Genomic DNA, 27,954 nt, shown 5'->3' on the forward strand with positions numbered 1-27,954 from the left:
ATAATATGCTATAATTCTTCTTACACACATGACTGCATCAGACAATTACAATTGTCTCTTCCGTTATAAAATACATGAACCTAAGAATAAGCACGCTATGATCTATTGATGACAAATGAAGCTAAAATAAAGCTTCACTAGATTTGACACATTGTGAAGTAATTCCTGGAATGAGATATACTTAATCCTTTATCAAAACTACTGTTAATTGTCCTACTTTATGCTAAAACTTTGCAGTAGACATTCCTGAGAATCCAACAGTAGTTCCGCTTCCAGAAAAAAAATAGAATGAGCAAACACCAAAGTGTGCAAAGGGTAGATGTGGATTTTGGCCTCCAAACTGTGGTATCCAGATGTTGGTAAAATAACATGATTTTAAATTCAGTGCACGCCTTCTTTGTCAAGGTACAACCTTTCAGAAAGAAGCACTGGAACAGTTCCACCAAGCACACGTACTACATATGGTACCCACATTCAGTTAATTGCATAGCTTGGTGGAAAAACCTTGTTAATGTTATGCAGTTTACAGAAAGTATCTACGTTTATCAGTGGAACAATATTTTGTAAAACACACTTGCCTGATTAGACATGTCTTCCCTTTTAGAGACGAAAGAAAGCTCCAGATGACAAATTTTGTCCACTATCAACCAATCATGCAGCAATCAAAAACAAGCATTCAGAAGAATGGAGATGAAAGAATCAGAAATTAGCAAGAGAGCATCATAAAAGATGGGATATGCAAGGGTTTTACTTTTTATTTACAGCAAATATATTACAGTAAAAAAGCTTAACATGGCTCATATTATGGTTGGGTAAGGACAATACATATGCTTACATCAAACAGGTTTAATTTCCTTGGCACTAACTGAACAAAATGCATGAATTCAACACAAAAATAAGAAACAGAACATTTATTAGGCAAATTCTACACTAACTGTATACATCTGTGACCAGAGTTTCAATGCAATCCAAAGAGAATACAAACAAGCCATCAGGATGGCAAGAACTTTTTAGACGAACATGTTTAACCCTCAAGACAGGGCTGTCTGGCACCATTTAAGAGCTGCTGTACTGAACACATTGATTTTAAAGAAATGTCATAGATGATTAAGACACTGAAAATGCACTCACCACAGTGAAGAATCCCATTATTTTCATTATTTCTTTCATATTTTATTTCCACAACAGAAGAGTGTTAAAAGGCTGCAATGGCAGACAAGCTGGATGCAACAGCTGGAGGGTTTTGCCTGTCAAACAAAGTGACTTGCAGCAAGAGACATGCTTTATGCAGGAAAACCTATGATATACAGCTTTTGTGGGTTCTGGTAAGAAGATCTAAGAACAACAAATGTTGAAGCCTTCTAATCTCTCTTCATTATAATCAGAATCCTGAAAAAAGCAGGGTCCAAATTACTCCAAGTGAATTTAGGCTCACTTACAAAAAACAAAATTGTCCAGATACATCAACAGTAGTAAATAGAGTTAATGCGGTGTTAATCTTTTTACATTTTAATGATTAGCTATAAAAACAGAAACTAGCATGTTCTAATCTGTTTACATTTCCTGAGCTTAGTTAAATCAAGGAGGAATGAACTTTATAAAAATCCCAGTAAGTCACCAATAAATTAAAAATGTACGTAACCACTACAGTTTGAGAATCCTTACAATGCTCAGAGTGAAATCGCCTTATCTGATACCATGGCCTTTTCCTTCAGGGCCCCTGTACAGAAACCCACGCCATTAAATTCACCGGCAGTACTGAGATGCTATGGAATTGCGGATCTTTTTGTGCTCTCCAAGTGCCCTTCTAGCAGACTATGCGATAGCCTTTTCTAACCGAATCACATGAGAGCATTCAAAACCTGCAAGTTTTTACCCTGTCCTCAACAGAGAAGCATCCTCGACTTCCAGTGCAGGAAACAGTGTTCCCAGAAGCTGAATGTGTTACTGAAATTCAAGTTTACTAGCAGTAGGTATTTAAGGGGACTCTCAGCTCTCGCGCATAATGTCACTACGTTGGCAGCAGGCTTGGTATTCTGTTGGGGGAACAAACCAATGCAAATCTACACAGAAAACTGCAGGAAAGACCCTTAGCAATAAAGAACTCATCTTAGCGGCTTCCTTAAGAGCCAACATTATGCATTTGAGAAAAGCACTCAACCTACATGAGTCATAAGCATGTTTATTTATGCATGTTTATTTCCTGCATAGAGCATAATGTGTACCTTGGAATAAAACCCAAGCTTTGAGAATATCCTGAGAGCACGGGTATTTGTAATAGTGCTATTGGCAGWTTGCTTCAAACCAAATGCAGACACTCAGCTGTCCCAAAGACTTGCAGACCATGCATTTTGATAATAAAAAGCCATTTTTTCTAATTGTCTGCTTATAGCATGATTTTGAATTCATGGTGTAGATAAAAGAGAGGTAGAAAGATTTATCTCCTCAATGTAATTTTCCATGCAGCATTTATAAAGTATCAGGAAAAAATCTATAGCTTTTTGGTGAAAATGCCAGCTTTCCCCCTAAGAATTATATGGAGTCGCCTCTAAGATCTACAAATTAAATAACTGAAATCTGGTTCAGAAGAGCTTTACTTTCCATTAGCCTCACCACACCATTTTTGTTACCAAGTTCCGGTGTTAACAGAGACACTGCAGAAATATTCCTATCCAGGGCTCAGAAATATCTAGCAAATACAACCTAGCGACAGACTACATTTACCAGCCAAATAATACCAAATCTGTTCCTAAAAAAAGCRCTCACTCTTGCTCTACTTACACATCCCCTCTTACGCATGCTTCCGAGAGAGTCAGAAGAGGTATGGAAGGYTGTATGCCCCTTCCCCTCTTTGGCGACTGCTACAGGTACGAGTACTCTCCGTTCCTACCTCTGTCGCTCCAGCTGGCAGCAGTCAGGACATTTTCCCAAATCAGCTTCTACTCCTCCCTGAAGGAACCGCCACTATCCACCCTCCATGGGGCCAGGGGGCAATGAATGGTGCTTTTTTGATGAGTGCTCCTCAAAAAGGGTAGGAAGGACGAGCCAGCCAGGAAAAAGAGCTTAACAGAAGCCACATCAGTAAGATAAACATCCATTTTTTTCCTGGTGTAAGATAAGTCTACAACACAGYACAGCTTTCTTGATTTCGCTAGTCAAGGGAGGGAGACGAAAACACCTTAGCTCCTGCAGTTGCAGCCGTCAAGACCTCGATCCAACGTGTACTGCACTTTTCACTGAATGGAGAGCCTTGGGCCCTAGCAGTGGCAGGGAAAGGCAGGTCAGAGGCAACAGAGTGGGATCCGGCAATACAGCTCCATCTGTGACCCCCGGTCCTCCAGCACTGCAAAGGCTGGCTTCTGGATGAGAAGAAGCAGCCTGTTGACATTTAGGGGCTCACAAGGCTGCAGTTCTAGCATTATACAAGTAACAGCGGTTATTCAAAGGGGGGATTTAAGCCATGAAAGTCAGGCTGCTGTATGGTGACCTTTAATTTACCCACAGAAAGTTAAATAAATTACATTAAATTAAATTCAGCCAAAGCAGATGCTAGCTTATTTATTAAAAAGCTCCGTTTTTTCTTTCTTTCGAAAGGCAGCTCTTGGGAGCAGGCCTGCACTCTTAAGTCAGTCGAACAAGAGCAGGTCAATAGGGATAGTCAGAGTCACTCTCCTGAAGCAATACCAGCCCCTACAACACATAGCTGTCCCTAGGGACACCCAGGAAAGCCACGTGACCAAGGCATTATCTCCTGCTTTCCCTGTATGCTTCTTGCCTCTCCCAGACTTTCTCCCTCTTTCCATTAGAATAGCACCCGACTCACAGCAGAAGACAACTCCAGTGGCAACATTGCCTTCTGTTGTAATACCTTCTAAGAAATCTGTGAATTGATTAATATAAAGAAGTATTTACTTCATTTCAGAGGAACAGATACTGCCCTACAAATATATAATTTGTCATTAATTTTGATAGGCTTGGGTAAGGAAGCTTGTATACAGTAACAAGGTCATGTCTACAATAAAAGTTGGAAATATTTTCTTTTCAGTTGTAGCATTGTAAGCAAATTAATTCAAGTGTACTCAAATAATCAACAGGGGGGCTTCTCTTTTTCACCTGTCCTTCTAAACGCTCCCTTTCAACAGCACACCTAAAGCAGAGTCAGATAAATACGGGATGTGTTGCTTCCAGCTGCACATGCTTTATACACAGTCTATTTTCTTTTGTTCTCTGGAAACGTTCCTCTCATTAGTTCCATCCTCAAAACATGATCCACTGAACTAAAAAAAAAAAAATTCAAGTACAAACCCAAACTTTATTGCTGGGTTATGGGTCAATGTAAACTAACCAGAGTCGATGCCAGACTAAAATTCGCTTTACAAAAGTAAGGATTGTTCTACTACATTTGCTGACCAAAGACAGCTTCTTTCACCATTCATACAGCTTGAAGATCTGCTGGGAACAAGACACAGCCCACGTCCTTTGGAAGTAAATGGGACTAGTAGCCATCATCATCCTCCAGATCACAGCCATAATCTGAAACACACAAAGACAAATGCATATAAAAATGCAAATATTCTTGGGTAGATGAAAGATACAATGAAAATATTATTACTTTTGTGTTGTTTCCCTGCTGTGTAACTAGATGGTAAGTTTAGATTTTAGCAAGCAATAAGAAAACATGTATTTTCTTACGGCTAAAGACAAAGTTCTCACATGCGCTTTCCTTAATGAAATAAAATTACTTGTAAGCACGTATGTTTAAATACAGTCGACCCTCGCTCAAGGATATTTGGCACATGGATATGTGAAATACTCAGTTTAATTTAGAGGTTAAGGTGATCAAGCCTGATTGTCAAAAGTAATTTGGAACATGGTGGCTGATAAGGAGCAGCATACATTTACAAGTAGGCATGATTCTTACTAGACACGAACATCAAGAAAAAAGCTAGCTTGTTTATATCACTCATGGATTTATAAGCTGAAATGGCAAAAGCTCAGAGGTAGCGTTCCCATCAGTGTCAAAAGATTCCCAAGAAGTCTTGCAGTGAATTGTGACCAATACAACTGATTCAGATCTCCCATACCTACTTCTAGAGGAACAACTTAAAATTTTGCCCAGGCATTACCCAGGGTTTTTTTTCCTAAAATGATGCTGATTGCAAAGATTGTGTTGTGTGTGTGTCAGAGAGAAGACGTGTCTGCGCGTTTCTAATGCATCGATTTCTTTTTTATGTAGTTCCTGAATGAAGCTGACACAGATCTTTTCTGTTGCAAAGTGGAACCTAAGGATAACAATAACAAATGACCATTCAGTAAAGTTAATCTTTATATTCCAAATTCAATGTAGTGCAACATTTAATCCAAAGACTCAAACAAATGCTTTGCAGCAGAATCAAGTGTAATCTAAAGTAATTTGCGCAGAATGGGTGAAGCTCACCATCTTTAATTCCTGCAGTTATTCCAGACAGACAGGTCTAAAATCCATGAACAAAGCAGTTAGAAAACAGTTAGTTGTTTGGCTGAACAGCTTTGCACACCTGCATTTGAATTCTGGGAACACTCCCTTCCTTTTTATTTTTTTTAAACTCTGATTTTTCAGCTGTTGTCCAGACCAGACAGGGAGTAGTGGAATGTTCTCAGAATGGTTTAAAAACAGTAACATTTACAAAGAAAAAAAGCTCAGTGACCTTTATTCTATTTTTTGGGGGGGGGCTATTAATAAACACAGACCCACCCTCCCCCGCATGGGTGCACTTTCTTGGGAACATTATTCTAATAATACATGCAGGCAACAAAGTGTTTTTCCTACAGTTCAGCAATTATTTTCCAGTGGAGAAATCAATTTAAGAGCAACACACATTTTTATGAAATGTATACATATTATCCACAAAAGCTAAGTTAAGAGTACTGGAAAGATTTCTGCAGTAAATACCATTCCAGTAGGAAACTTATTGCCATTTTGCTTTTCCACAATCCAGAATTAGCAGCTCTCATTTTAAAAATATTTCTGTATATTTTCAAAGCTTAACTTCTAAGGGGAAGTTTTTAATAAAGGATAAACGTAGATGTGTCCAGCTAGGAAAAAAAAAACACAGCAGAGAGGATACTGCCTTTTCCTGCCAGCACAGAAACCTAACTAAATGTGTGGCTTTGCTGGGTAACCCAAAGAAATTAACACACATCTGTGTACCATACAGCACACCATACGTTATCAGTGTATTTGGTGAAGAACTCATTCCTCCTAACATTTACCCCACAAATGGAGTGTGCTCATTCATTTTGTTCTGAGCTGCACAGCCAGGTCCATAAGGCTCATGCACGAACTGGACAGAGCTGAAGCCGAAACTGGGGAGCCAGGCAGGAGCAGGGCGGGCTGAATCATGAGGCAAAGAGCCCCAAGCACTGCTCACGGAGCGGTTACTGTCCCGCTAATTCCCTTCAGTAGATCCGCACTAATGAACGTAATTCTGAATAAGGCATAACATCAATTTATTCTTGAGAAGCCCTTTTAGCCTAAAGCTAGAACTGCAAAATGTTCTTAGGGGGAGTCTCTAAGAAGGTCCATGCCGCAGGCAAAGGGTGACCTCAGTTTTCCCACAGGAGCAAGCAATGCTGCAAAAGCAGCAGGAACTCTGGATGGGGTGAACTGCTAACAGGCAGGGACAAGCAGGGGAATCCTGTCAGTCCCAAGCCCTGCAACAACAAAGTCCACAGCACCAGTAAAGAAATAGCAGGCAACAATTTAGACAACATCCCCACTTACCATTTCCTCCCATTAATTGCAATGCACTCATGCAGTGATCATCATCTTCTTCTATTTCTTCCTCTTCCACCTCCTCATCAGGGTTATAAGCTACTGGGCCACTCTCCACTAGCACAGCTGCCGGTTTTTCTAAGTCAGAGACTTCTGCTTGTGCATTCGGAAAGGTCACCTTCAAAAAAGAGAGGGGACAGTAGAGTAGCCCTTCCTTATATGCAACATTTGTAGAAAAATGTTAGTAGCTTCCAAATGGCAGGGACAGGACAGCTGGAAGCCCACATCCAATCCTAGAGGCTTAGTTATTCTAGGAAACATTTGAGATGCTCAGTGAAATGTTGCCTGAATGAAAGTCAGGGATAAATATCCACAGGCTTCACGTATTTCAGAGCCAGGTGGCTGAAATATCCAGAGACAGTGCCAGTAGAACAGGATCCTCCTGCAAGCACAAGGTAAGGCTAAACTGGGAGTGAAGGTTCCTCAGCAGAGCTCTGTGGGAAATCTTACAACCTTTTCCTCATTGTGTTTGACTCTTACAAGGCCTACCACATAATAACAATGCTATCGACACTTTAATGATAGCAAAAATGTGCTCTTCACATCAGAGGAAACCCAACATGTATTAGTTTTGGCAGCTATGGTTGGATTTATTTGGAGGCAGAATGAGCTGTGGAACAAACAGCACTCTTTAGACAGTACTTAATATTTTGGTAGAACACGAGGCTGATAATACACGCCAGCACCTACAACATCATCTATATAATTCATCAGAATAATCATTTCCAAGCACTAGCTTGGGAATCAATCACTGCTGGGACACATTCCATACGTCCATCTACCCATATGCTCCAAGGCTAGGCATGTCCTTGAATGCTTGCTACCTTAGGGCCTGAGTGCTTAAGCTTGTAAGCTTGACCTTACAGAAGGGTCAAGAGCTCAGGAGCTGCCTTCAAACATAGAGCAGCAGTGCAAGCTGTGAGGAGAGGAGTGAGCAGATATGGAGGGAAGGGGACGGCTGGACAGKGTCTACTAGGCAGAAAAGTCTCAGCTGGAAAGACTTCCTGGAGGACAGAAGTCCAAGCACCGGGGCAGTGTGAGAGGAGGAAATGAGGGAGTATCTGCAAAGGTGGAAGAGAGGGAGGAAGAGAGACAGGCATAGCAGGTAAGGAGAGAAAGGCAAACACAGCAAGGAGACAGAGATGAACTTGAAAGTGCAAGGCAATCCTGCGTCCAGTTCACTGACTGAGCTAAGGGGAATGTGGCAACCAGAAGGAGCCAGCCCTGGCTCCCGAAGCAATGTTGTCTGCTCCAGCGTGACCCAGGGTACAAAAAGGACTCAGAGCTGGCACCCAGGAGCCCTTATTTCCATGGCATGCCCAATGTAGGCAACTACCTCCCTTTCACATTCAGGGAAGAAACATCACAGGAGCTTTGCTGTCTTCACCAGCTGTATAATAAGGTACTTTTCACCTCARTTTTGTACTTGGACTATTTCAGTTTTGTGCACTAAAGCCTGCGGCCCAAAAAGGACATCCCATGAGCAGGAATTTGGAGAAGATTAAAGATTAATCATTAACGCTGCTTTGTCACGTAAGCAATTTTGAGAATTGAGAACGCTTGTAACATTACCTGTCACTAGTCATCAGTTATCAGCACTGAGTCATCATCTCTCATACTAGGAGAGATTGAAAAAACTGGGATTGTTTACTTGGGAAGGACAGTGGTAGGGGTTTCATAATAATGAATGGTCTAAAGGAGACCAGGAAAGTCTACATTCTCTTCCCCAACACAAGAAAAATCATTACTGCTTTAGGGTTTAAACCCTACTTTAACTACAGAGATTGTAGGCCTGCTGCATTTTCTTCATTTCTGTCGGCAACAAGTTCTGATTTGGTGTTGTAATTCCTACCTTATTTATTCGCGATGCAGTAACTCCCAGAATCCCTGCAATTATAGACACTTTAGAGACACTGTAAGAGAAAGTCCCTAAACCAGAAAGCTGATAGTCTAATTATTCAAACATCAAAGCTGTTTTCAAACTTGTCAGATACTATGTGCCAGTCAACCTAAAGAAACTGCCTGAGACTTTCAAAGTCACCTAAGGGTTTGCTCCAATAGCTCATTAATAGGGCAAAAGACACCCATTAATTTTAACAGAAAATCAAGTATTTAGGTATTCAGATCACTCAGAGACAGGTTTTCATCTCTTTTTTTTATGTTGAAATTAATCATATTATTTAGAGGAACTTCCCTACAGTTTATTATATATTTCCTACCATTGCTTTGCCTCCAGAGTGATCAAATTGAGTCCACCTAGGTTTTAGGTATAGCAGAAATAGACACAAGTTTGAGAAGAATCAGCATCAGCAAATATATCCATTTTTATGCTTAAAGTATCCATCTGCTCTGAAAAAGTGGGTGAATATAAAGGAGCTAAGATTGAGTCATTATTTTTTAAAATTGCACCATGCTAATTAAAATACGACCTTCATCTAATTATCATGTCCACTTCCAGACTGCTATAGTTCTATAAATGTGCAGGGTTTTCTAATGAGCACAGCATAAGAAGTGAAAATGTATTTCCCCAGGCGGGATATCAAACTGTTTCTGGAAATCAATGGGTTTTAGTCATTTTAAAATAAGGCTGTCAAACAATGCCTTTAAACAGAATTTCCTGAATTCACTTCCAGACAACTTGGACTTCAGTTTGGCATATATCTTTATGTAAGCATAGATGATTGCGAAAGCATGTTAAACTATCAATCAAAGTTAACTAGTACACTTTCAAAAGGGTGTCAGTGTCACACATTCATGTGAAAAACAGGAATGGCAGATTCCTTTGGTATATTAGCAACAGTTTTGAGATACACAGTAGACAGTTATTTTATCATATGCAAAATGCATATGTCTATTTTGTACAGTGTGAATATAATAGTGAGGAAAAGCAGTTATTGCTGTGACTCTGCTAATAATCATGATCCCTCCAGCAGAAAATACACATGCGCAAAGCTACCCAAGGAAGGCTTATGATGGTGGACACACTTTCTAGCACTAACTTTTCTGTGGCGCTACTGTATTTTCAAACCAAATTCAAAAAGAGCAAGTCTTTAGGGCAAGCTGTCACTTTGTGTTTCCCCACCACTTTCCTGAAGCAGTCCCCAGGAGCAGAGCACTTTCCTGAGTCACCACTTGCTCCCCAGAAGCAGCATTTTGCATCGTCCCCCTTCTCTGGGGGGACAGGTCGGCTGCTGAGAAACACACACAAGCTCTGCTTCTCCTATTCCTCCTACCCACTTGTTTGATATGTTCTAGATGCTTGCATTTTTTTTTTCTCTTTTTCTGCCTAAACAGTGATTCTTGCTAGATACGCTGAACAAGAGGCTGTGCTAAGGTTACTGATGGATTAATGCAAGGGCAAACCTTGATTAAAGAACAGGTAACCTCAGCTTTGCAGTGTTCACAGTAACCAGCTCCTGGTCTGCTCACTGACACAAGTTTCTCATTTCTTTTGAATGGAAATCACCACATAACCATGGCCAGGCTGAGAAAGGCTTGTGGGAATTTCCAAACTCTAACTGTTGCCCTGGGGGAGGTGCTAGACCTTACATACCTCTTCAGTAGCAGCCTTTTTAGCTAGTTGCGTAGAAATCAAGGGTCTTAATCTGGAAAGAAGAAAAGAAGAAATGGTGAACATCAAAAATGTTATACCACGCACAAAAAAGTTTGACACTGAGAATCACTCAGACTCCAAACAATGAAAGCATTTTGCTAGTGTTATCATGCTGTGCACTTGTTTTTTTAAAGATATAAAATAAGGTCAACAGAGGAGAGCCACATACTCCACAATAATTAAAATGCATATGCCTTGTAAGCATCTGCTCCAGTTTGGGAYAGTAAGAAAACCTGCCAGTCAGTAAGTACAGTAGCAAAACCTCAACTCAGACTGCAGCCTCAGCTCATCCCCAAGGTCCTGTGCAACTCATGATTTTGTCACATACTACAAGGGCCAAAAGACTCAAGCTAGTGGTGAAGAGAAGCAAGCACGCCCCACAGCAGTGCTTCATCCCTCTCTCTGTTGCATGGTGAGAGGCTGCCTTCCCAACCCGGCTGCCCTGTACACGGGCTGCAGGCCGGCAAGAGCGGCCACAGTGTTTCCGAGCCGAAGGGAACCCGTGTTCACAAGCTGCCCGCCAGAAAGCGGGATTAGGCACGTGACGGGGCAGTCAGGCTTTGGGCACAGCAGCTGGTTTTTCAGAGCAACACAGACAGCAGACACCRCGAACAAGCCACATTTGCTTTGTAATTACACCAGTGTTGCTCTGCAACGACTTCCCTTTATTTTAATGATATATGCAGGATACAAGTAAGATTATATACATAGGGTATTATAATCATCACAGAGTAAATTCTAATCTCAAGCTACAGAAAACATTATCGAAAACAAGAGGACCCAAGATACCTTGAAAGAGAAATGACAGAAATCGAACATTTTTAAAAATTCTGCATCAGATACAAAGACTTGCATTTTTGGAGAGAAAAGATGGATCTCTGTTATTATATATTAGGCATTAAGGACCATTCATTTCTGAAAAACATTTTATAGCCTGCTGTATCCTTACTGCTAGGAAGACTGTTCTTAATCCACCTATTTAGTGTTGCTTTCTGGTTTCTCCTCCTCATCCAGATGTATCTAGTTATGAAAAGGATGACTTGTTTTCTACTGAAATTCTGCTCAGACAGCTCCTCAAGTATGTCTTTTAACTAAGTCTAGGCAAACAACTTAATGAATACCAATTTACATCTCCAGAGATATACTTTCTTTCATGATAAGCAGTCTCTTTCCTCTCATTTTTCTATTAGTCATTCCTTCCCCATTAGCACGCAGATACTAGTTGTTTTCCTATTTATTTATTTATTTATTTATTTCAAATAATCAGCAAGAGAAAACAAAACCCCAGAGAATGAGGAGGGGAGATCTTAGATCATTAACTCTGATGGAGAAGACAGTATTAAAATTCAAGATACTGGCTAAGCTCCAAATATGTTCTGAAAATCATCATTTCTGGAATGCTTTGTAAGACCTCAAAGGCATTTCAGCAATCAAACTAGTCCAAGGTGACTGTTTACAGTAGATCTAAACAAAAAGATGTTACAGGAACGCTTCAGGAGCTCTACTGCTGAATGATCTGGAACACATTATTCTGCTACYGACAATACTTGTCACATTGCATGATTATCAAAAATTTCAAGAAAGAGATACTCTTGACCCACATGAATTATCTATTACTTACAACTCCTGGTGGACTTTTGGGCTTAGAGAAAATGTATTTGAAGGCAGACACATTTCCACCTAGGCTTCTGGTCTTCTCTTTTCCCTGTCTAACCTGAGTTATAGAGCTTTCCTAAAATTTGAGACTACCTGCGTTATACTGTCAATCACCGTTTGCCAAGTCGCCTTGTTTGGATGCTTACAAAAATGAGAACGCAGCAATGTCAAAAGGTTATGAAGCTGAAGGATGCTAATTATGAAACAGGTTTTATTGCATTGACATGACTGAAAAATCAACAGGGGTRAGAAATGAAGGACCTTTATTTTAAAACAGTGGTAGTGATTATTGCAATTAGCATTGTACCAAAGATAGTACCTATTGCCTCACGCTGCTGGCAGACATCAGACCTCCTGAGAGCACCCTGAAATCTTTCCTCCCCCCAGTTAGAATCAAGCTGTTGAGTAAGACTCACAAGGTAATCAGAAACTGCTGACATGTCTTTTAGAGCAAATTATACATGTGCTCACACAGTGAAGAAAACAATCACAGCTATAGGAAGCAAAGAGTAAACATTCCAGTTTCATTTTAATTAAAATGGTCCCCTAATGAAAATAAAAAGATTCACGCTTATGAAAAGCCTATTTGTAAACTTTAATGCTAAATCCAAGAGCCACTCTATACCATTTTTCAGCACCGAGCAACTTTCACACCGATACTGAAATTAAAGCTGTATTTCTAGTCTACGTTAATTGTTCACAAAGAACACTTTTTCACTTCATTACTTGAAATACAGTGCTGCCATTCAGTTTGCATAATATTGTTTCTCTTTCAGCATAATATCTCATGCATTCAAAGACACTGGGCCGGATTCTCCTTTTGCTCCTGCCAGGYTGGCACCCGTTGCACTGCGGTGCCTCCGGAAGGGTTTACTCGCAATGTAGACAGAACAGTCCAGCTTACTGCACCTAATTAATGTGTGCTACCAACAAACACGAGCAATGAAAGATGAAAAAACTTAAAACCATCACAAAGATAGAAACGAAACTTATTTTCCCCCTAAAATAATGCCTTTGATCAAAATTAAAAAAAAAAAACAACAGGTGATTTCTCTCCCTTGGCTGATCACATCACCGTGTCCATGGAAAACCCTACTATTACTGTACAAAACGATTGAGGAAGGTTTTATAGTGGGGCTTGGGTTTTGTTTTGTTTCTTAAATGCCCCGATGCCCTGACCTCCTTAAACCGGAGCAGCTGCTGCCACACCAGCCATATGGGACATTAAATTACTGGCTGCCACGGCTACAGCTTCTGCTGTCTGACTGCAGCAGAGAGGGTGAGAAACAAATGCCGTGTGCCCTCACGGAAAAGCACGACTCTTTTCGAGGCTGGGGAAGGTCTGGGTATTAATGAGCAAAGAAGCAGCTTCAAAAATGGGTATCTGAAGTATCTTATCTAATTTTTAACAAGCATTGCGSAACCCCATCAGTAAAACACTATCAAGATACACATGGGCACACACACTGTAAGGGAAAAAATCCGGACCAAGCAGACTAGTTGATTTCTGTCCATCAAAGTCCGCTTTGAATTCGGGGTTGTCAAGCCCCACAAATAAACACCACCTCCTGCATGAAGATACAACCCAATATAAGCCAAAACCTTCCAACAGTCCCTCTTTAAAATGTAATGTTGTGCTGCTGGTCTTCCTAAATGTCGCAGTAATCGTTCACCATTTTCGATGATTTCTAGTTGGGGCACGTTCATTATGAACTTTGCAACTTACTACAGTACCTTGTGGGAGGGAGCAACAAAATAAGCAGCTTTCTCAATGGCAAACTGATCTACAGAAAGGAAAAAAAAAGGATTCACACTGCCCTAAGCATAATATCCACGTTTGAAACTACTTCAAAAATTACGCGAATCCTCTAATGCTCACGTCAGCCAACACATGTTACGCTGGAAGCAGATAATCTTGACACGGTCTCGACAAAAAATCATGGCACGGTATGTGGCATCGGAGGCTGCTCGCTGCCGAAGCTGCTCTGCTCCTGCTCCACCCGCAATTGAGATGTGCACGGTAACGTCTGGCTTCGTCCTCCAGCTTAACAATTTAAAAGAAGATTCGATATAATAGATTCTGACAGGGCTGAAGATCACACAGACTGAACTTTCAAAGTGAACAAATTCTTTGAAAAACAAGCTGGCTGTGACAAACAACTGTTTTTATTTTGCTTATTATTTAATAACAGAAGATTACATGGCACAGTACACAAAACAGAAAGAGCACTACGAGGCAATGAAAAGATGTAACTTATATTAGGCCGTTCACCCACCAAAAGGTTTATGATACCACAACAATCTCTTCAGCAAAATCCTGAAAGTAATTTGGAAACTCACCCAAAGCTCTGTTTCTTACTGAATTTTAATTTAATCCGTCCAAGCAGGGAACGTCTTATTGCTGCTTACCACACATACTAATTTTATACGCAAACAAAGAATACACGATGGGAAGAGKAGATGCTCTGGAGCCTGGAACCACAAGCCTGCAGTATAATTACGCAGGTCATCTAAGACAAATGCCCATAAAACCTATATAACCATACCACAGGCATTTCATGCACATGCAGCTTCTGTGACAAAAAAAAAAGCTATTCAGAATCACTTCAGCGAGAGACTGGCCTAGCTTCTTCGTGCTGGTTGCGCTACTCCTCCCACCTGAGGCCAGATGGTTTTGCCTCAGGAAGTCAGTTTACCAGACATCTGTGCAAGAAGGAAATTAATATAAATGTTTACCCCAGCTAAACGTGCCCTTTAATTAGGTATCGTCAACGTTATCCTTACCGGAAAGCTGGGAATTGCCTCTTTGCAAGGATTTAATGCTCTTGTTCAAAACATGACAGCATCAGGAGATACTGAGCCGTCGTTTTGCTATTAGTACAAGAGAGGATAGCGACCGCTTTGGACTTGGACCACTGCTCTTTTCCAGAAGGCAAAATATAGACCGGGATGAAGACTGGAGTGACGGACAACTGTTAGGTCTGCACTTCTGCCCACACACCTAACTGTCTTCTACAACCACACCAGGTCAAGACCCAGGTGCTCCCAAGAGCCGTTCTCCTCACCTCGCGGCATGGGGCCAAGGCAGTGGCTCGTTGTGCCATAGATGAGCAGCTGCCTGACGTGTTGAATAAGGGGTCAGGATGTAAGGGTGCACCGTGGCACACCAGGAAGGGCAGATGTGGCCACAGAAAGCATCATATTCTAAAGAAAGACATTCACATCTTGAAACCGCATATGCTTAATGTTAGGCAGGTAGTTATTTTTGGCTTTCTGAAGGCCAGGCTGACCACCACATAGCACAGTCCAGCCCTACAGTCAGCGTGGACGCCTCAGGGAGTTCCTCTGAATCACTCTCTCTAGTGACATGACTGCAGAGACATCAGTAAYGACCAAAAGACGCCAGCTGAAGGGTGCATCCTCTCCGCAATGACGCCAGCTGCTGACATAGTGAGCTCCTGGCTAACCTGGGTGCTGCTGGTTGTACAAGTGTGACTTATGGGCTCAGCAGGCAGGATCTGAAGCGTATTAGATACTAACAGATACCTGGGGAGCAAGTACAGGGTGCATTGAACATGGTGCTGCAAGGCCTTCCCGTCAGCAGTGCCCGAGCCAGCTGGTTCAAACTCGAACATAAATGCCTACATGAACTGCTCTGGCTACACCAATGTATCCTGTGCTTTCCTCCTGTTTTCAAGCGAGCAAAACCACAAAAAGAGCCTCTTCAAGCAGAAAAAGCAAAGTTAAAGTGACAACAAAAATAGAGTGAAACGAGCAATTGTTCCCACTTTTGATTCCAGCTCAGTCCTCTTTAATGCTGGATCAGAGGAGCTAGGCTTTCATCAGCACAGCATCAGACAACGCAGCACTGAGAACATCTTCAGCGCTAATGAGATTGGCCTCTTTAGCAAATATCAAGACTTAAGTACCTAGAGACCAAGAACGCACAGGGGTAAACAGGCAAAAAATAAGAACCTCTATCATTCACTACAGGAAATATTCGTCAGCAGAGAAGTAAGCACCTATCTCATTCACTAATACATTTCTGCATCTAGCTTAAAAAGCATGAACTTTGCTAATGCATGGTGAACCAAACACCTACTCTAGGCTTTTCTGAGAGGAGCACAGGTTACTGAAATCTGTTGTCTTCAATAACCCAGCTCAGACTGGGTAATATTTTTCTGTGTAGCTGTAGCACTCATTCCGCAATTAGATGCTGTAAAACGGCAACCTGCTGTTCTTTTCACTGACTAAAACAAAAGATTTTCAACAGCAAAAATGAAAAGAATGAAATCTAAGGCCACCTTATTGGGACCAAATGAAATTATACTACAACAGCAGATCCAAAACAATCTCTGCACATATCTCATTCTAAAGGAAATTGCTGCAGACCATGGGAAATTACAATTGCTCCAGGACAAAAAAGGCTGACTGATCTAATATTTCTGGTCGACACACCTTCTTCCTGGGCTTGTCAATAAAGATACTGATGAGCTCATCTCTCCACAGTTCAGGAAAATATTAGTTTAAAATATGCTATTCCGTTCACCATGGAAATTTTTCCAGGTGAAATGATGGCAGCAATGCAGATTTGCACCTCGCTGGGGAAAGCTACTTGAAATAGGGACGCTATGAAGCATTTTGATGAAGGCAAATGAGTAATCAGGATGGTCTCAGTTAAGCAAGTCTAATGATGTGTCATTTTTAAAATGTGGGTGTGAGACAACTCATATGGTGACAATCCAAATACGTCTAACTCTCTTGCAGTGTTTCAAATGGTCACAGCACAGAATGCATCTATTACGATAGAAAGCACAATCATTAGCAGGACAGACCACATAAGGTAAACACAAATAATTTTTAAACCATGCTTGGAACTGCAGCAACAGAAATTAAATACAAACAGCCAAGTGAACACATTGTCATCCAACAGAGACGTTATACTGTCAGAAAGTTCTCAGCAGTAGCACTGCTGTCTTTATTTTTGGTACAAATATATTTCTCTAGACTCAAGCAAGGAGGATTATAAATATTTGCTTTTGGACAGGTGTTTTGATCAATCTCGACCTCATAAAAACAGCTAATGAGGCAAAAGATGAAAAGAAAAACATCTTAGTAACCGGCAGTCTCCGAGAACAATCCACAGAGACTGCTATACCCAAAGGTGATGCCGGATATATCACTAGATCTTCCCTGTTGACATTACAAGGACAAAAATCATCCTAGGCAAAATATTAACTCACCTCTTCCACTACCTCTGATAGCATATACCACTGTTCAAATGAAGTTTCTCTCATCAGATTATGCAGCCAAAACTAATATTTTAAAATTCAGGTAACTATAGATTCATACAAGTAATCCATCAAGGAATAACGATGGATGATAGGGTTTTTTTTTTCCTTGTGTCTCGTCTATTATACATTAAAGAGCAATTTCACTGCCAGCCATCTGGAAATCAATGTATTCCAAGCTTTATTTTATGATTACCAACATTTCTCTTCGTAACTCATTTATAATTATAAGCAATAAATCATTCCTTCTTGCTTGTAATTTGTAACAGCCAATTAAGGCAAACCTCTTATTTAAATAGCAAATATAGCTTTAAAACATCACATATTTTGAGATATGCACAGAACACATCTAATCAAGCAGCCTAATGGAAGAATGATGATTTAACTTGGCAGCAACTAAGAAGGCACACTGGAAGAACCCACTCTACTCTTCTGACCTAGATACACTAAGACTTTGTAAAACTTAAGACACGTGTCTTACCTCCCTGATTAGATGTATGAGAGACTGACTTGTTGCGATACATGAAACAATATGCATCTCTGGGAAGTCTGGAGTCAAGACCTCCCTTTAACATGCCAGGATGTGCATAAAAGTTGGTCTATTTAAAAGTTCTGATTAATTTTTAAATTTCATTTTATGAATTAAAGCTGAACCAATGCAGCTCTAAATTTAATACTAAAAAAACAACCAAGCAGCTTTCCCTGTGACTGGATCCCCTGTTTGAAAAACGAACTAGCCTGCTCCTTCCACGCTTAAGGATACCACCAAGCACTGTATCAGGTGTTCACCCTGTCAGATACTGCCTGTTGTACAGGATTTAGCACGTTTAAGTCTATAGTGTGGCACCTGGCATGGGTACGGCATTCACTTGAATCACTCCTCCCCGTCCCTCACGGCCATGAGAGGATCAGGCAGAACAAAGCACTGAAACGGTCTGCAAAGAAAAGGTGTCACCAAATAAACCCCGAGTATTCCTTCAGGGAGAACTCTTTAATGGTGATTTCCCATGACAACCCTTACTGACAGAAGAATACCAAAGACATGTAGCAGAGGATGTCAGGCAAGACAAAACAAGGTGGATCCAATGGCAGTGGCACAGGCGCCGAGTTAAATTTTTGCATATATTTATTCTTCAGTGTTGGTCTGAGTAACCGACATGTGAGAGCAAACACAAGAGAGAGGCTTCTTATAAATAGCTCCGCTGGGATTTGTCCGTTAGGAAAAAATGAACTCTTGTCAGAAAAGTATTTGATACAATTTTGGATACAGAATTTATTACATGAGAAACTGATCTTAGGAACATGGAAGTAGTTCCCACTGAGATTTTACTCAGTCATCACACAGCTCAAGTCTGTTCCAGTTTCACATCATGTCATCTGGTAAGCGTTTACAGTAGGAATCAAGGGAACTGGACTTGGAAAAAATCCATCACAACTGACCTAATTCTGATCTGACCTGAATAATCAAACTAATACCAAATTCAAATATGGCTAGACAGAAACAAGGACAGGCAATTCATCAGGAGTTCTTCTACAAGTTTCCTTTCCTTATCCACATATGAGGGTTATGCACTCCACTCTGCCTTTCTTCCTAAGAAGCTGGAAGCTACATAAGCATCTCCTTGTACCAAAGATGTCAAAAGCCAAGAGCATAAGCTCTGCAGGCTCCAATTACCTTCCCTTTCAGACATCCTTCATTCCTGAGAGAGCAGTACTCGGAAGTGGGGAAGGGAAGATAGCGAATAAATAGGAAAATACAGAGAAAGCACCTTGGACGGACTACGGCGACCATGTCAGTACCATTTGGCCTTGCCTTTGCAGCAAAGCTCTCCAGAGTCACCCTGAAGAACGGACTTGGCTGATGCAGAGCTCAGTGTAATGCACGGCAATGACCATGCAGGTGCAGCTAATACTGCGTTACATGCACAGCCTTGCTAGTCCATGTTACAACCGTGCGTGCGATTCAAGACATGTCTCTTCACCAAGGCTTCTCTATATCCCTGCTTAGGGGTTTAAAGGAGCCCCAGCGAGGCGGACTGCAGCACTGCACCAGATGACCATGAGAAAAGAGCCAGTTATGGCGCACCAGGGTGGGAAGGGAATTACAACACGGCACTACCAATTTCACTGACAGAGATGTTATATGGTTATGCTGCCAGTTTTACTTTATTCCTAAGGGACTGACCTGAACACACGCAGCTGCAGCATTATCTATGCAAACACACAGCTAGTCTCAATAGATAAAACATTATTCATGTAGCCCTTGTGTTCAACAACAAGTTTCATGACTTTCAGAACTCCTTTTCTTTTTTTAATGAAAGATCTAATTATTATTTATTAATCTCCAAACACAAAGCTCAAAGCTATCTTAACATCTGGATTACTCTTTCAGTAGTGAGAATGAAACACTGGAAAGAAAACTCAAAAATCAATGCCTTGATGTTGGTGAAACTTGGACAGTATTTCTGGTAAAAACTGGCTCAGGATGCAAAAAAGCCTGTATAGTACTGTGGAGAGAGGGAGAAAGAGACACCAAAATCTATACATTTCAGTTTGAAAATAAGGCGTCATTCCTATTATGCCTGTGGAGGTACATCTTCCCCATGTAAAGTTTTAAAAGCTTTATATAAGCTCTACTTTTAAGCAAGCTTGTAATTAGGTAGGGGCAGGCTTGGCTCTAATTATAACTTGTACAGACACACATTATGGAAATACTTAGCTAATAACCATGGCTATGCTCTGTTGATGGTTGAAGTTAGGCTGCCATGTGATTGTCTTGTAACCACTTGACTACTTTCTGTCTTGTGTAAACTAGGCTCCTTAATCAAGCTGTAAGACTGGTCTGTCAGGTCTTCCTCCCAGCTTTGCCTAACAAGATAATCCAGGCTTTGCTACCATTTATACTAAAATGTCCTGTGTGCATCCATCTGGCTTCCTTACCCCTTACAATGATGGTGTGGGATACCTGCTCTGATCTCACCAGGACATGCTGACACCAAAAGGACTAGGCAACTTGATAGATATAGCCAAACTTGCTCCATTTTAGCCACCAGCAACAGCAGACTGAGTCCRGTACATGAATTTGCCAGATGCTAGCATACAGTGCAAACATAACACATCATTCCATACAACCTTTTTTAAAGTTAAAATTAAGTTGATCCCACATCCCTTCTCAAAATCAAAGTCTCTGCAAAAACCTAGTATGCTCTGTTAGAAGAATGTCCTTCCAAGTCAAAGTTCCTGTAAATCTACAAGTTTAAACAGGTCTCTCACAAGTCTGGATCCAATCTCTACTGATACAATAAAGCTCCAGAAAGTAAACCATACCCTTTTATTCCAAACTTGGAAGATGCTTGCATGGAAGTCTTGGGTGTAAGCATGTATGAATAATAAAGTACAAAAATAGTACAAATCACTGGGAAAATGGCCATTTACCATTAAATGTGATACCAGTTTAAAARGTACATTGCTACATACTATCAGTGCTTGCTCACTCATACTATTATGTACTAATGAATCATTAAATTGGGTCCCGAAAGACCTTCATGTTATAAAAAACATAGCTCCTTGGTAATGCATTTTGTACAGACGATAAGTTAGTGTAAAAATGTAATCGCATTTCCTTATCGAAAGACAATTCAAAATGGAAGTGTTAGGAATGGAAACAAAGTTAATTGCTATTTTAAAATCCTCTCAAGAAAGGAGGAAACCGTTTCTGATGTAGGGTGCTGACAGCACCATCTTCTCCAATGTCTTGTGTAAGGTCCATGCTGCACTGCTTTAATTAAGCTAGGTTCGCTAGAATAGTGGAAAGCTACTGGTAAAGCAGACATTTTCATTTAATTGTTGGTTTGCTTTAATATAGTTTAATACTAGTGTTAACAGACACAAATTAACCAATAGAAACCTCATTCAAACTACAGGGGAGATGTCTCTCTTGCAGTCTCTTGCACTGGTTTAACCAGATCAATTAAAAAACCTTTCTAAAGCACACCTCAGTGTTGCCCGCAGTCAGGTGCACRGGGCCATGAACGGAGGAGCTCCGCGAAAAGCCAGGAGAGAGGCTGCAGCTCCGAGCCGTCTCCCAGCTGCCCGTCACCGCTCACRCCACCCTGCAGCTCCACTGGCCTGCTGGTGCCACTGCTCCCCAGGTTGCACCAGTCAAAACAAGCCAGGTCAGCCTCAACAGGTCTTTGCTATTACCCTTTGAAATTGCTGGAGTTTTTGAAATCAGTTAAAGGGCACTTACAAAATCAGGTCAGCTGGCAGGTGTGAAGGGGTCACAAGCAGCTGAGACACRGGAGGGCACAGGCACAGTTCATTTCTGCAGGGAACGCATTTCCCTGACCTTGGCTTACAGACCATCCAGATGGCTCCCAACGTCTTCCCTCTCCCAAAGCCCTCACCTGAACGGGTGGAGGGTTGACCTCATTCTTGAAAATTCAGAAGGTTGAACCTTCTGTAGTTGGCAATTAGTAAAGTTAATTCCTTGCCAAAACAAAACACAGCAACACACACATGACAAAATCTGTTTAAAAATCCTTATCCCATCTCTTTTTTCACCCYTCCCTCTTAAGAACTTGTGGCCTCCGTTCTTCAGTCATCAGAGATCCAGTTTCTGAGAAAAGTAGGTGTAAAAAGCAGAGCAAGTGATTCCTCCTGCTAAACAATGCTCCTTCCTCTGCTGAACAGTACTACAGAAGTTGCTCTGAAAAGATTAATGCAACTACAAGGCCCCATCCTAAAATTGCTCATGCACATCCTTAACTTTGTACGCATAAAAATACTCAAAAGTTCTCACAGTTGTAATCACCTTTCAGCACTGTGCTTCCTTGGAAATGCACAATTAAAGACAAAACCAGATCTTTCAGAAGGAAGATGTGCAATATATATGCCATGCAAGCTACTTTCCTACCATAATTATTAAGATATGGACTGTGGAAGAGTAAAAGGTGTTCAACTGGCCAGGAAATGTGCAAATACCACAATAAATAGTTCTTAGATACTGTCCTATTTAAATAATTTCCGCCCTCCCATCTTATAGTTCATATTCTGTCATTGCATTCTGTCAAGTTTTTCAGACAATTTTTGACATACAGCAGATTTTAGTGCAACTCTAGTAAAAATGAGTAAAACWTGAAACAAACTTTATCCATCTCAAGTAAATCTCTACTTCCTCCTTTGTACCTCAAAGAGCTTGCACTAGAACTATGTCATGAAATAACAATTGTATTGAACAGAAAAGAAAGCAAATTCCCACTGCAGTTTAAATCCTTCTACATACTAAGCTATACTTGAAGATCAATAAAAAAATACTTTCAGGTTAATCTTCCTTTTTTTTTCATTCTGAACTTTACGTCCTTGCAAGATAAAGGAAAAATTCACCGAAAATAAACTAGTACTCCTAGAAGACCTGAGCTACTTAAGTAAGGGCTAGAAAGTACTGTGAGACTTCATATGTACAGACCCTTTCTCGCCTTTGTGCTGCGTGCATCCCTCTCCAAAGCAGAAGGGTTCCCCGCCGCACACAAAGAGAAGGCTGTTTGGGCTGAAGTCTCAACTTCAAAGAGCAGTAGCACCAAATTTGCCAACTTGCTCTGCCATTCAAACAAATGTTAACTGAAACAAAAGCACACAGAGCGAAGCTGTCGCAGAATAATGTCATGCTGGGAAAATACTGCAAATTTGTATCAATGATCAACCGAATTTTAACTAAGCGTAATGAGTAACTTTGCCTTTGTTCATTTTTGCCACCACATTTGTTTTGCTTTCTAAGTTTGAAAAGCCAGTTCTGAAGCATCAGCTAAAAGAAACTAGTTTTAAAAAAGAACAAGCCCCCTCCCTTTTTTTTTAAGGAACATAAGTCTTGTATTCAGTTTAGATTTCCTACATTCTGTACTTGGTCAAAATATGCAACAAATGCCTAAGAAGCGCTCGGCCCAGTGAGCCAACAGTCTGTACAGACTCATTTGTAGTACACGTCTGCCTCTCAGTTGTTTAATCTCCATACACCGTATTTCCCTTACCAGCCCTACAGCATCGYTCCAGATTGCTTTAGTTTTTAGTATCTACAAAATATCATGGGAACATCAATACTTGGCAACCTAATACTTGAGTTTTTAGCATTGCACTACAAATGTCTATGTTACTTTGCTTTGTTGGTTAGTAAAATATTAAAGCAAATAAACAGATGCATAAAATATTTTTTGTCAAATGCAATGTAACATAAGTGCTACATTGTGATATAATCACTTTTCACTGTGCATATTTTAACGGAAAATGCTTTTTAGAGTAAACTGCTTTAAAGGAACTGAATCAAGTTTAAAGATATGCTTGATAGAATTAAATTTGGAAAATAGTTTGGTAGCAATTTACAACCCTTTGATACGAGATGAACTTGCACAGCCATTCTTAGAGCAAGAAGGTGTTCAGAAGTGCAGCGTTTTGCCTGGCCTCCATGGGAAAATTACAGCTGAATCACCTCTAAGGTTCTTGTTACCTCTAGGCTTCTAAATTTTTAATATCTTATTTGAAAATTTTAATAGATGAGTAAGAAAGAAACATAAACCTCTGGTTTCTTCATGAAAAAATATACACTTCTAACATGAACCTGTTTTACAAAAAAGGTATTAACAATTACCAACAACGGTAAAAGCTGATCCATTCACTACCACATCAACATCTTCCCATTGAATTATGAAGTCCATGCAAGCAGTCTAAACATTCAAACTCCACATTCATCTCAGAGAACACAAGTGAAAAACACAGAYTTCAGAAACAGCAGAAACGTGGTGWGATATTTTTACCGAATGGCAGCACCACCCAGAAACTCCCCGTGCAGATTGCTCTTGTCTCCTGACAAAAGGAATAGGTGGAAATCCCCAAGTGAACGTCATCACAGTGGTCGTGCCCTGGGGTCCTGGCCCATGATTCCTCCTGGTGACACCACAAGTGTGTTGGCAGACCCACACTAGAAGGGTCCTCCCTTGTCTGCCTTACGCTGATCTCTGCGATACTTCTGTGCCCCCCATTAACAGCTGACAGTAATTAATGCACATGAGCTCAGACACAACATTACGCCCCTATGGTGTTACAACTTCCAGGAAGCTCGGAGCACAGGCAGAGGAGCTTGGGCTCACCAAACCTCTCCTGTGGACCTGGCCTAAACCATTTGCCCAAGACAACAGAGGCGGCCCCAGGCTAATGCCTGACCCTGAGCCAGACTTCATCTTCCTCTCATTTTCTGTTGCTCAAAAAACCCACCATCAGACTGTCGGTAGAGGAAACAGCTTTTGCAGAAGCACCACGGACACAACCAAAGCTGATCACCCCCAAACGCTGGCTTCCTCATCGGCCAAACCTTGGCAGCAAAAAGGTCCAGATGTATTCTTTCCTATGGACAGCATTTTTGCAGACCAGCTTTTTACTTCTGTTTCATATCTAAATTGTAATGCTGAAATTCATATAAGATGATGCACAAGCCCCTTACCTTTTTTTAAAGGATAAGAACGTAATAAATTGAGTGGGTGTTTTTAAAAGTAAGAGCTAAAAAGTTAGACTCTATTTGTCAAAGTGGAACACTCAGTTGGCTTTAGTTCTGATATAAATAGCATGCAAGATTCACAGTTATTAAAAACAGATGAAACAAGTTCCAATTCTTTTTGAATAGTAGAACTACTGAAGAGACATGGTGGAGTTTAGCACAGCAGGAGTTTTAGTTGTCTATCACTACAYGCTTAAACACTTGAGGACTTTACAATAAATGCTGAATTGAATTCACCATCAAAAGACAAAATCCATGTTCTATCTGCCAAAACCTTTAGCAGCCTAAACAGAAAATGTCACAACTGATTTTCAGTAACAGTATAAAAATACAAAACAACATTTAAAAGTCTTTAGGGGATAGATAGATAGACAGATAAACAGCATGACAGACAGATGGATTTATTGCTGTAGGTATTTTTTTTTCTCCTAAGTAAGAATCAAGCTTCAAACGGATTGACACAGCTAAACAACTTAAGAAAAAAAAATAACGTGTAATTTTATTTTTAAATTCTCTGGTCTGTCAGGATCATCAGCCTAGAGATATAAAGTGAACAGAATTTTTTTTTAAGCACTACTGTTTTATTTGCATTAAGGTCATAAGAGCTTCCTCTCTCCTTGACTGGTRTCAGATATAATAAAACAAAAACTTTTGAAAGGGGGGGAAAAAAACGAGCTATTAAAAGTGCTGCTTTGGAGGCTCTTTTGCTCCCTCTGTGTTTCTCAGACAAAGTCATAAATTAGGCTTCAGGCTTGCTCCRCACACACAGCTGTGCGGACCCACGGAAACCTTGCTCTTCAGCGGGGTCGGCCGAAGCTCCTGCTGGCCAGGGGGACACATTTCCGGGGGAGCAGGCAGCAGTGGTGCCTTCTCAAATCCCCACTTCACCCTAAATCTCATAGACTTTTTAATATTCTTGATTTAAACAGCACGGTGAAAGACAGACAGAAAGAAATGAAAGCCAACGTCCACAAGCTCTCAAGGTTGACTGCAGGCATTTACCAAACACACGACGTTGGCAAGCAGTCATGGCTGCTGAAGTGACAAGTTYTGTCTACTGCGTTTAGAGACTGCCTTGCACATTTAAAGGGACTGAGAAATAAGCAACTTTATGGTAATTCTATAGCAGAACCAAGACTAATATTAAAAAAATCAGGCTCTGGAAAAAGCAGCCTTACTAAGCAGCATGATAAATCACTTTCAAAATCACCAAATAAACAACTTGTATAACCTTTTCTACACGAGAAACTGGTCTGCATCCAGGATAACAGTAAATTAGATTTTGCTTCCATCTTCCATTTGCTGCGTTGAAAAAAATTCTCAAAGTAACTACATAAAATGGTAAAAACGTCTCCAAGAACAGCAACTGGAGCAGGGAAATAATTAGTTGAAGATTTGCTTAAGATGAAACCCACTTCAACAAGGTCAACAGAAGCGATGCTGCAGAAAGGTCAGGACAATTCCCCTGCACGCCGGGGCAGCCGTTGCAATTCGCAGGAGTTGTCCCCTGTTAACAGGCAAGAGTTTGCCGCAGTCGCACCACCGAAAGAGCATGCAAGAGCCAAACTCTCTTAGGAGAAACAAATCGGCCCCAGCGATTTACAAACTTCTTTTAAAACGTTTTCAATTCCTTTCTACTCGTGTTATTAGTTGAAAAAAGGCCTGAGGGTGCTGAGCTGGAGCAGGAGCAGCTTGCGCTGGGACACAGCGCAGCTCCACATCGCAGTCCAGCAGCTGCCTCTCCTGGAGCCTGATCTTCCTAAACCAGAATTAGTGAGCGGGACACCCAGTGCCCGCTGGGTTGTTTACCTCCAGCTCCAGGGACCCACAGGAGTGGGTAAATGCTTCAGCCATCCCAAGATTTAGCTGCTTCTTGTCAATGAATGCTTGAGGAGGGGGGTTGCACTAGATGGTCTCCAGAGGTCCCTTCCAACCTCAACCATTATGTGATTAAGAAACAAATTCAGACCTGGTATAATCAGACACAGTCCAAAAAAGGCCCAGATCCCCTWATATCATTTCTGCATTTGACCGTCAACCTGTATTCTGACTGTGCTGTCTTCAGACACGCCACTCTGACCACCACCAAGACGTCTTTCTTCTGTTAGTCCACTGAAATTATCATCTGCCATGTCACACGCTGCTGTTTCATTCATCTATGCTTTAAATGTTTGCATGTTCACATATTTGTAGGCTCCTATAATCAACTTGTGTATCTTTATTTCAGCATTTCCTCCAGACCACAACCTTTTTTTTCTTGCTGAAACCAGTCTAATGACTCCAGTTCTCTCTCATCCCCAGAACTGAACAGCTCTCCAAGAAAGGCCTAATGCATCCCTAATCTGTCACGTGACATTTCTTGAACACACGGCCCAAATTGGCCTTTTTGTAGAGGCTCATATCTAATTTGCAGTCCACTATCTCTGCATCTCTTTCAGCCTTATGGCTTTTACAGCTTCTGCTCCCATGTATGTCTGCATTTCAGATTATATTTCTTTGGATGCATTAGCCTGGATTTTTTCCAAGATGCTCTTTTTATTTCCTGCTCTCAGTTACTTTTTTTTTTCTTAGTGGCACTGTTTCGCACTGCTGTTTCCAGAGTTCTTTGCTGCATGACTCACTTTATTGTCTCCTGCAGATTTCATTAGCACAGTTTTCCATGTCATTATGAAGTAATACTGGATTTCACACATTGTTCTAGCTTTCCATTAAACATCTTCTTGCAAGTTAGTACCACTCTTAGTGTTTGCTTGGGCAGATGATGGTACTCCTCAAAAGGAAAGATCTTGGGGTTGCCGAATCTGCCTCAAAAGTCCAAGCTTCCTGAGTGCTATGAGGGAAATAATAATGGAGTTAAAGAAGCAGGGTATGTTAACACCATTAGCTCTTGGAAAATTTTGTTTTTTTTCCCATGACCTGTTTTGTTAGGTATTCGAAGGTAACTCCTGCCAGGAACAGATGGTGTTCAAGCAGACAACTGGCAAGTGATCCAGAGGAGCGCATTGAGATGGTGTTGTGCGTAAGCCTGGTCAGTTGT

General features: G+C 40.9%; 1 protein-coding gene across 5 annotated transcripts in view; it reads right to left on the reverse strand.

The window, feature by feature from the left end:
- Positions 1 to 730: 730 nt before the first annotated feature.
- BRF1 (BRF1, RNA polymerase III transcription initiation factor subunit) overlaps positions 731 to 27,954 on the reverse strand; it is a 162,505-nt gene continuing 135,281 nt past the window's right edge. For all 5 annotated transcript variants that reach the window (XM_026088659.1, XM_026088655.1, XM_026088657.1 and 2 more), the window contains 3 exons: positions 10,368 to 10,419; positions 6,764 to 6,932; positions 731 to 4,533 (listed from right to left, as the gene is read on the reverse strand). In XM_026088659.1, the coding sequence (XP_025944444.1) occupies positions 4,496 to 4,533; positions 6,764 to 6,932; positions 10,368 to 10,419 (259 nt within the window). In that variant the 3' untranslated portion in view covers positions 731 to 4,495. The remainder of the gene's footprint in view (positions 4,534 to 6,763; positions 6,933 to 10,367; positions 10,420 to 27,954) is intronic.

Source organism: Apteryx rowi, unplaced genomic scaffold, assembly GCF_003343035.1.
Source record: "Apteryx rowi isolate R43461 unplaced genomic scaffold, aptRow1 scaffold_78, whole genome shotgun sequence".
Lineage (NCBI taxonomy): Eukaryota > Metazoa > Chordata > Aves > Apterygiformes > Apterygidae > Apteryx > Apteryx rowi.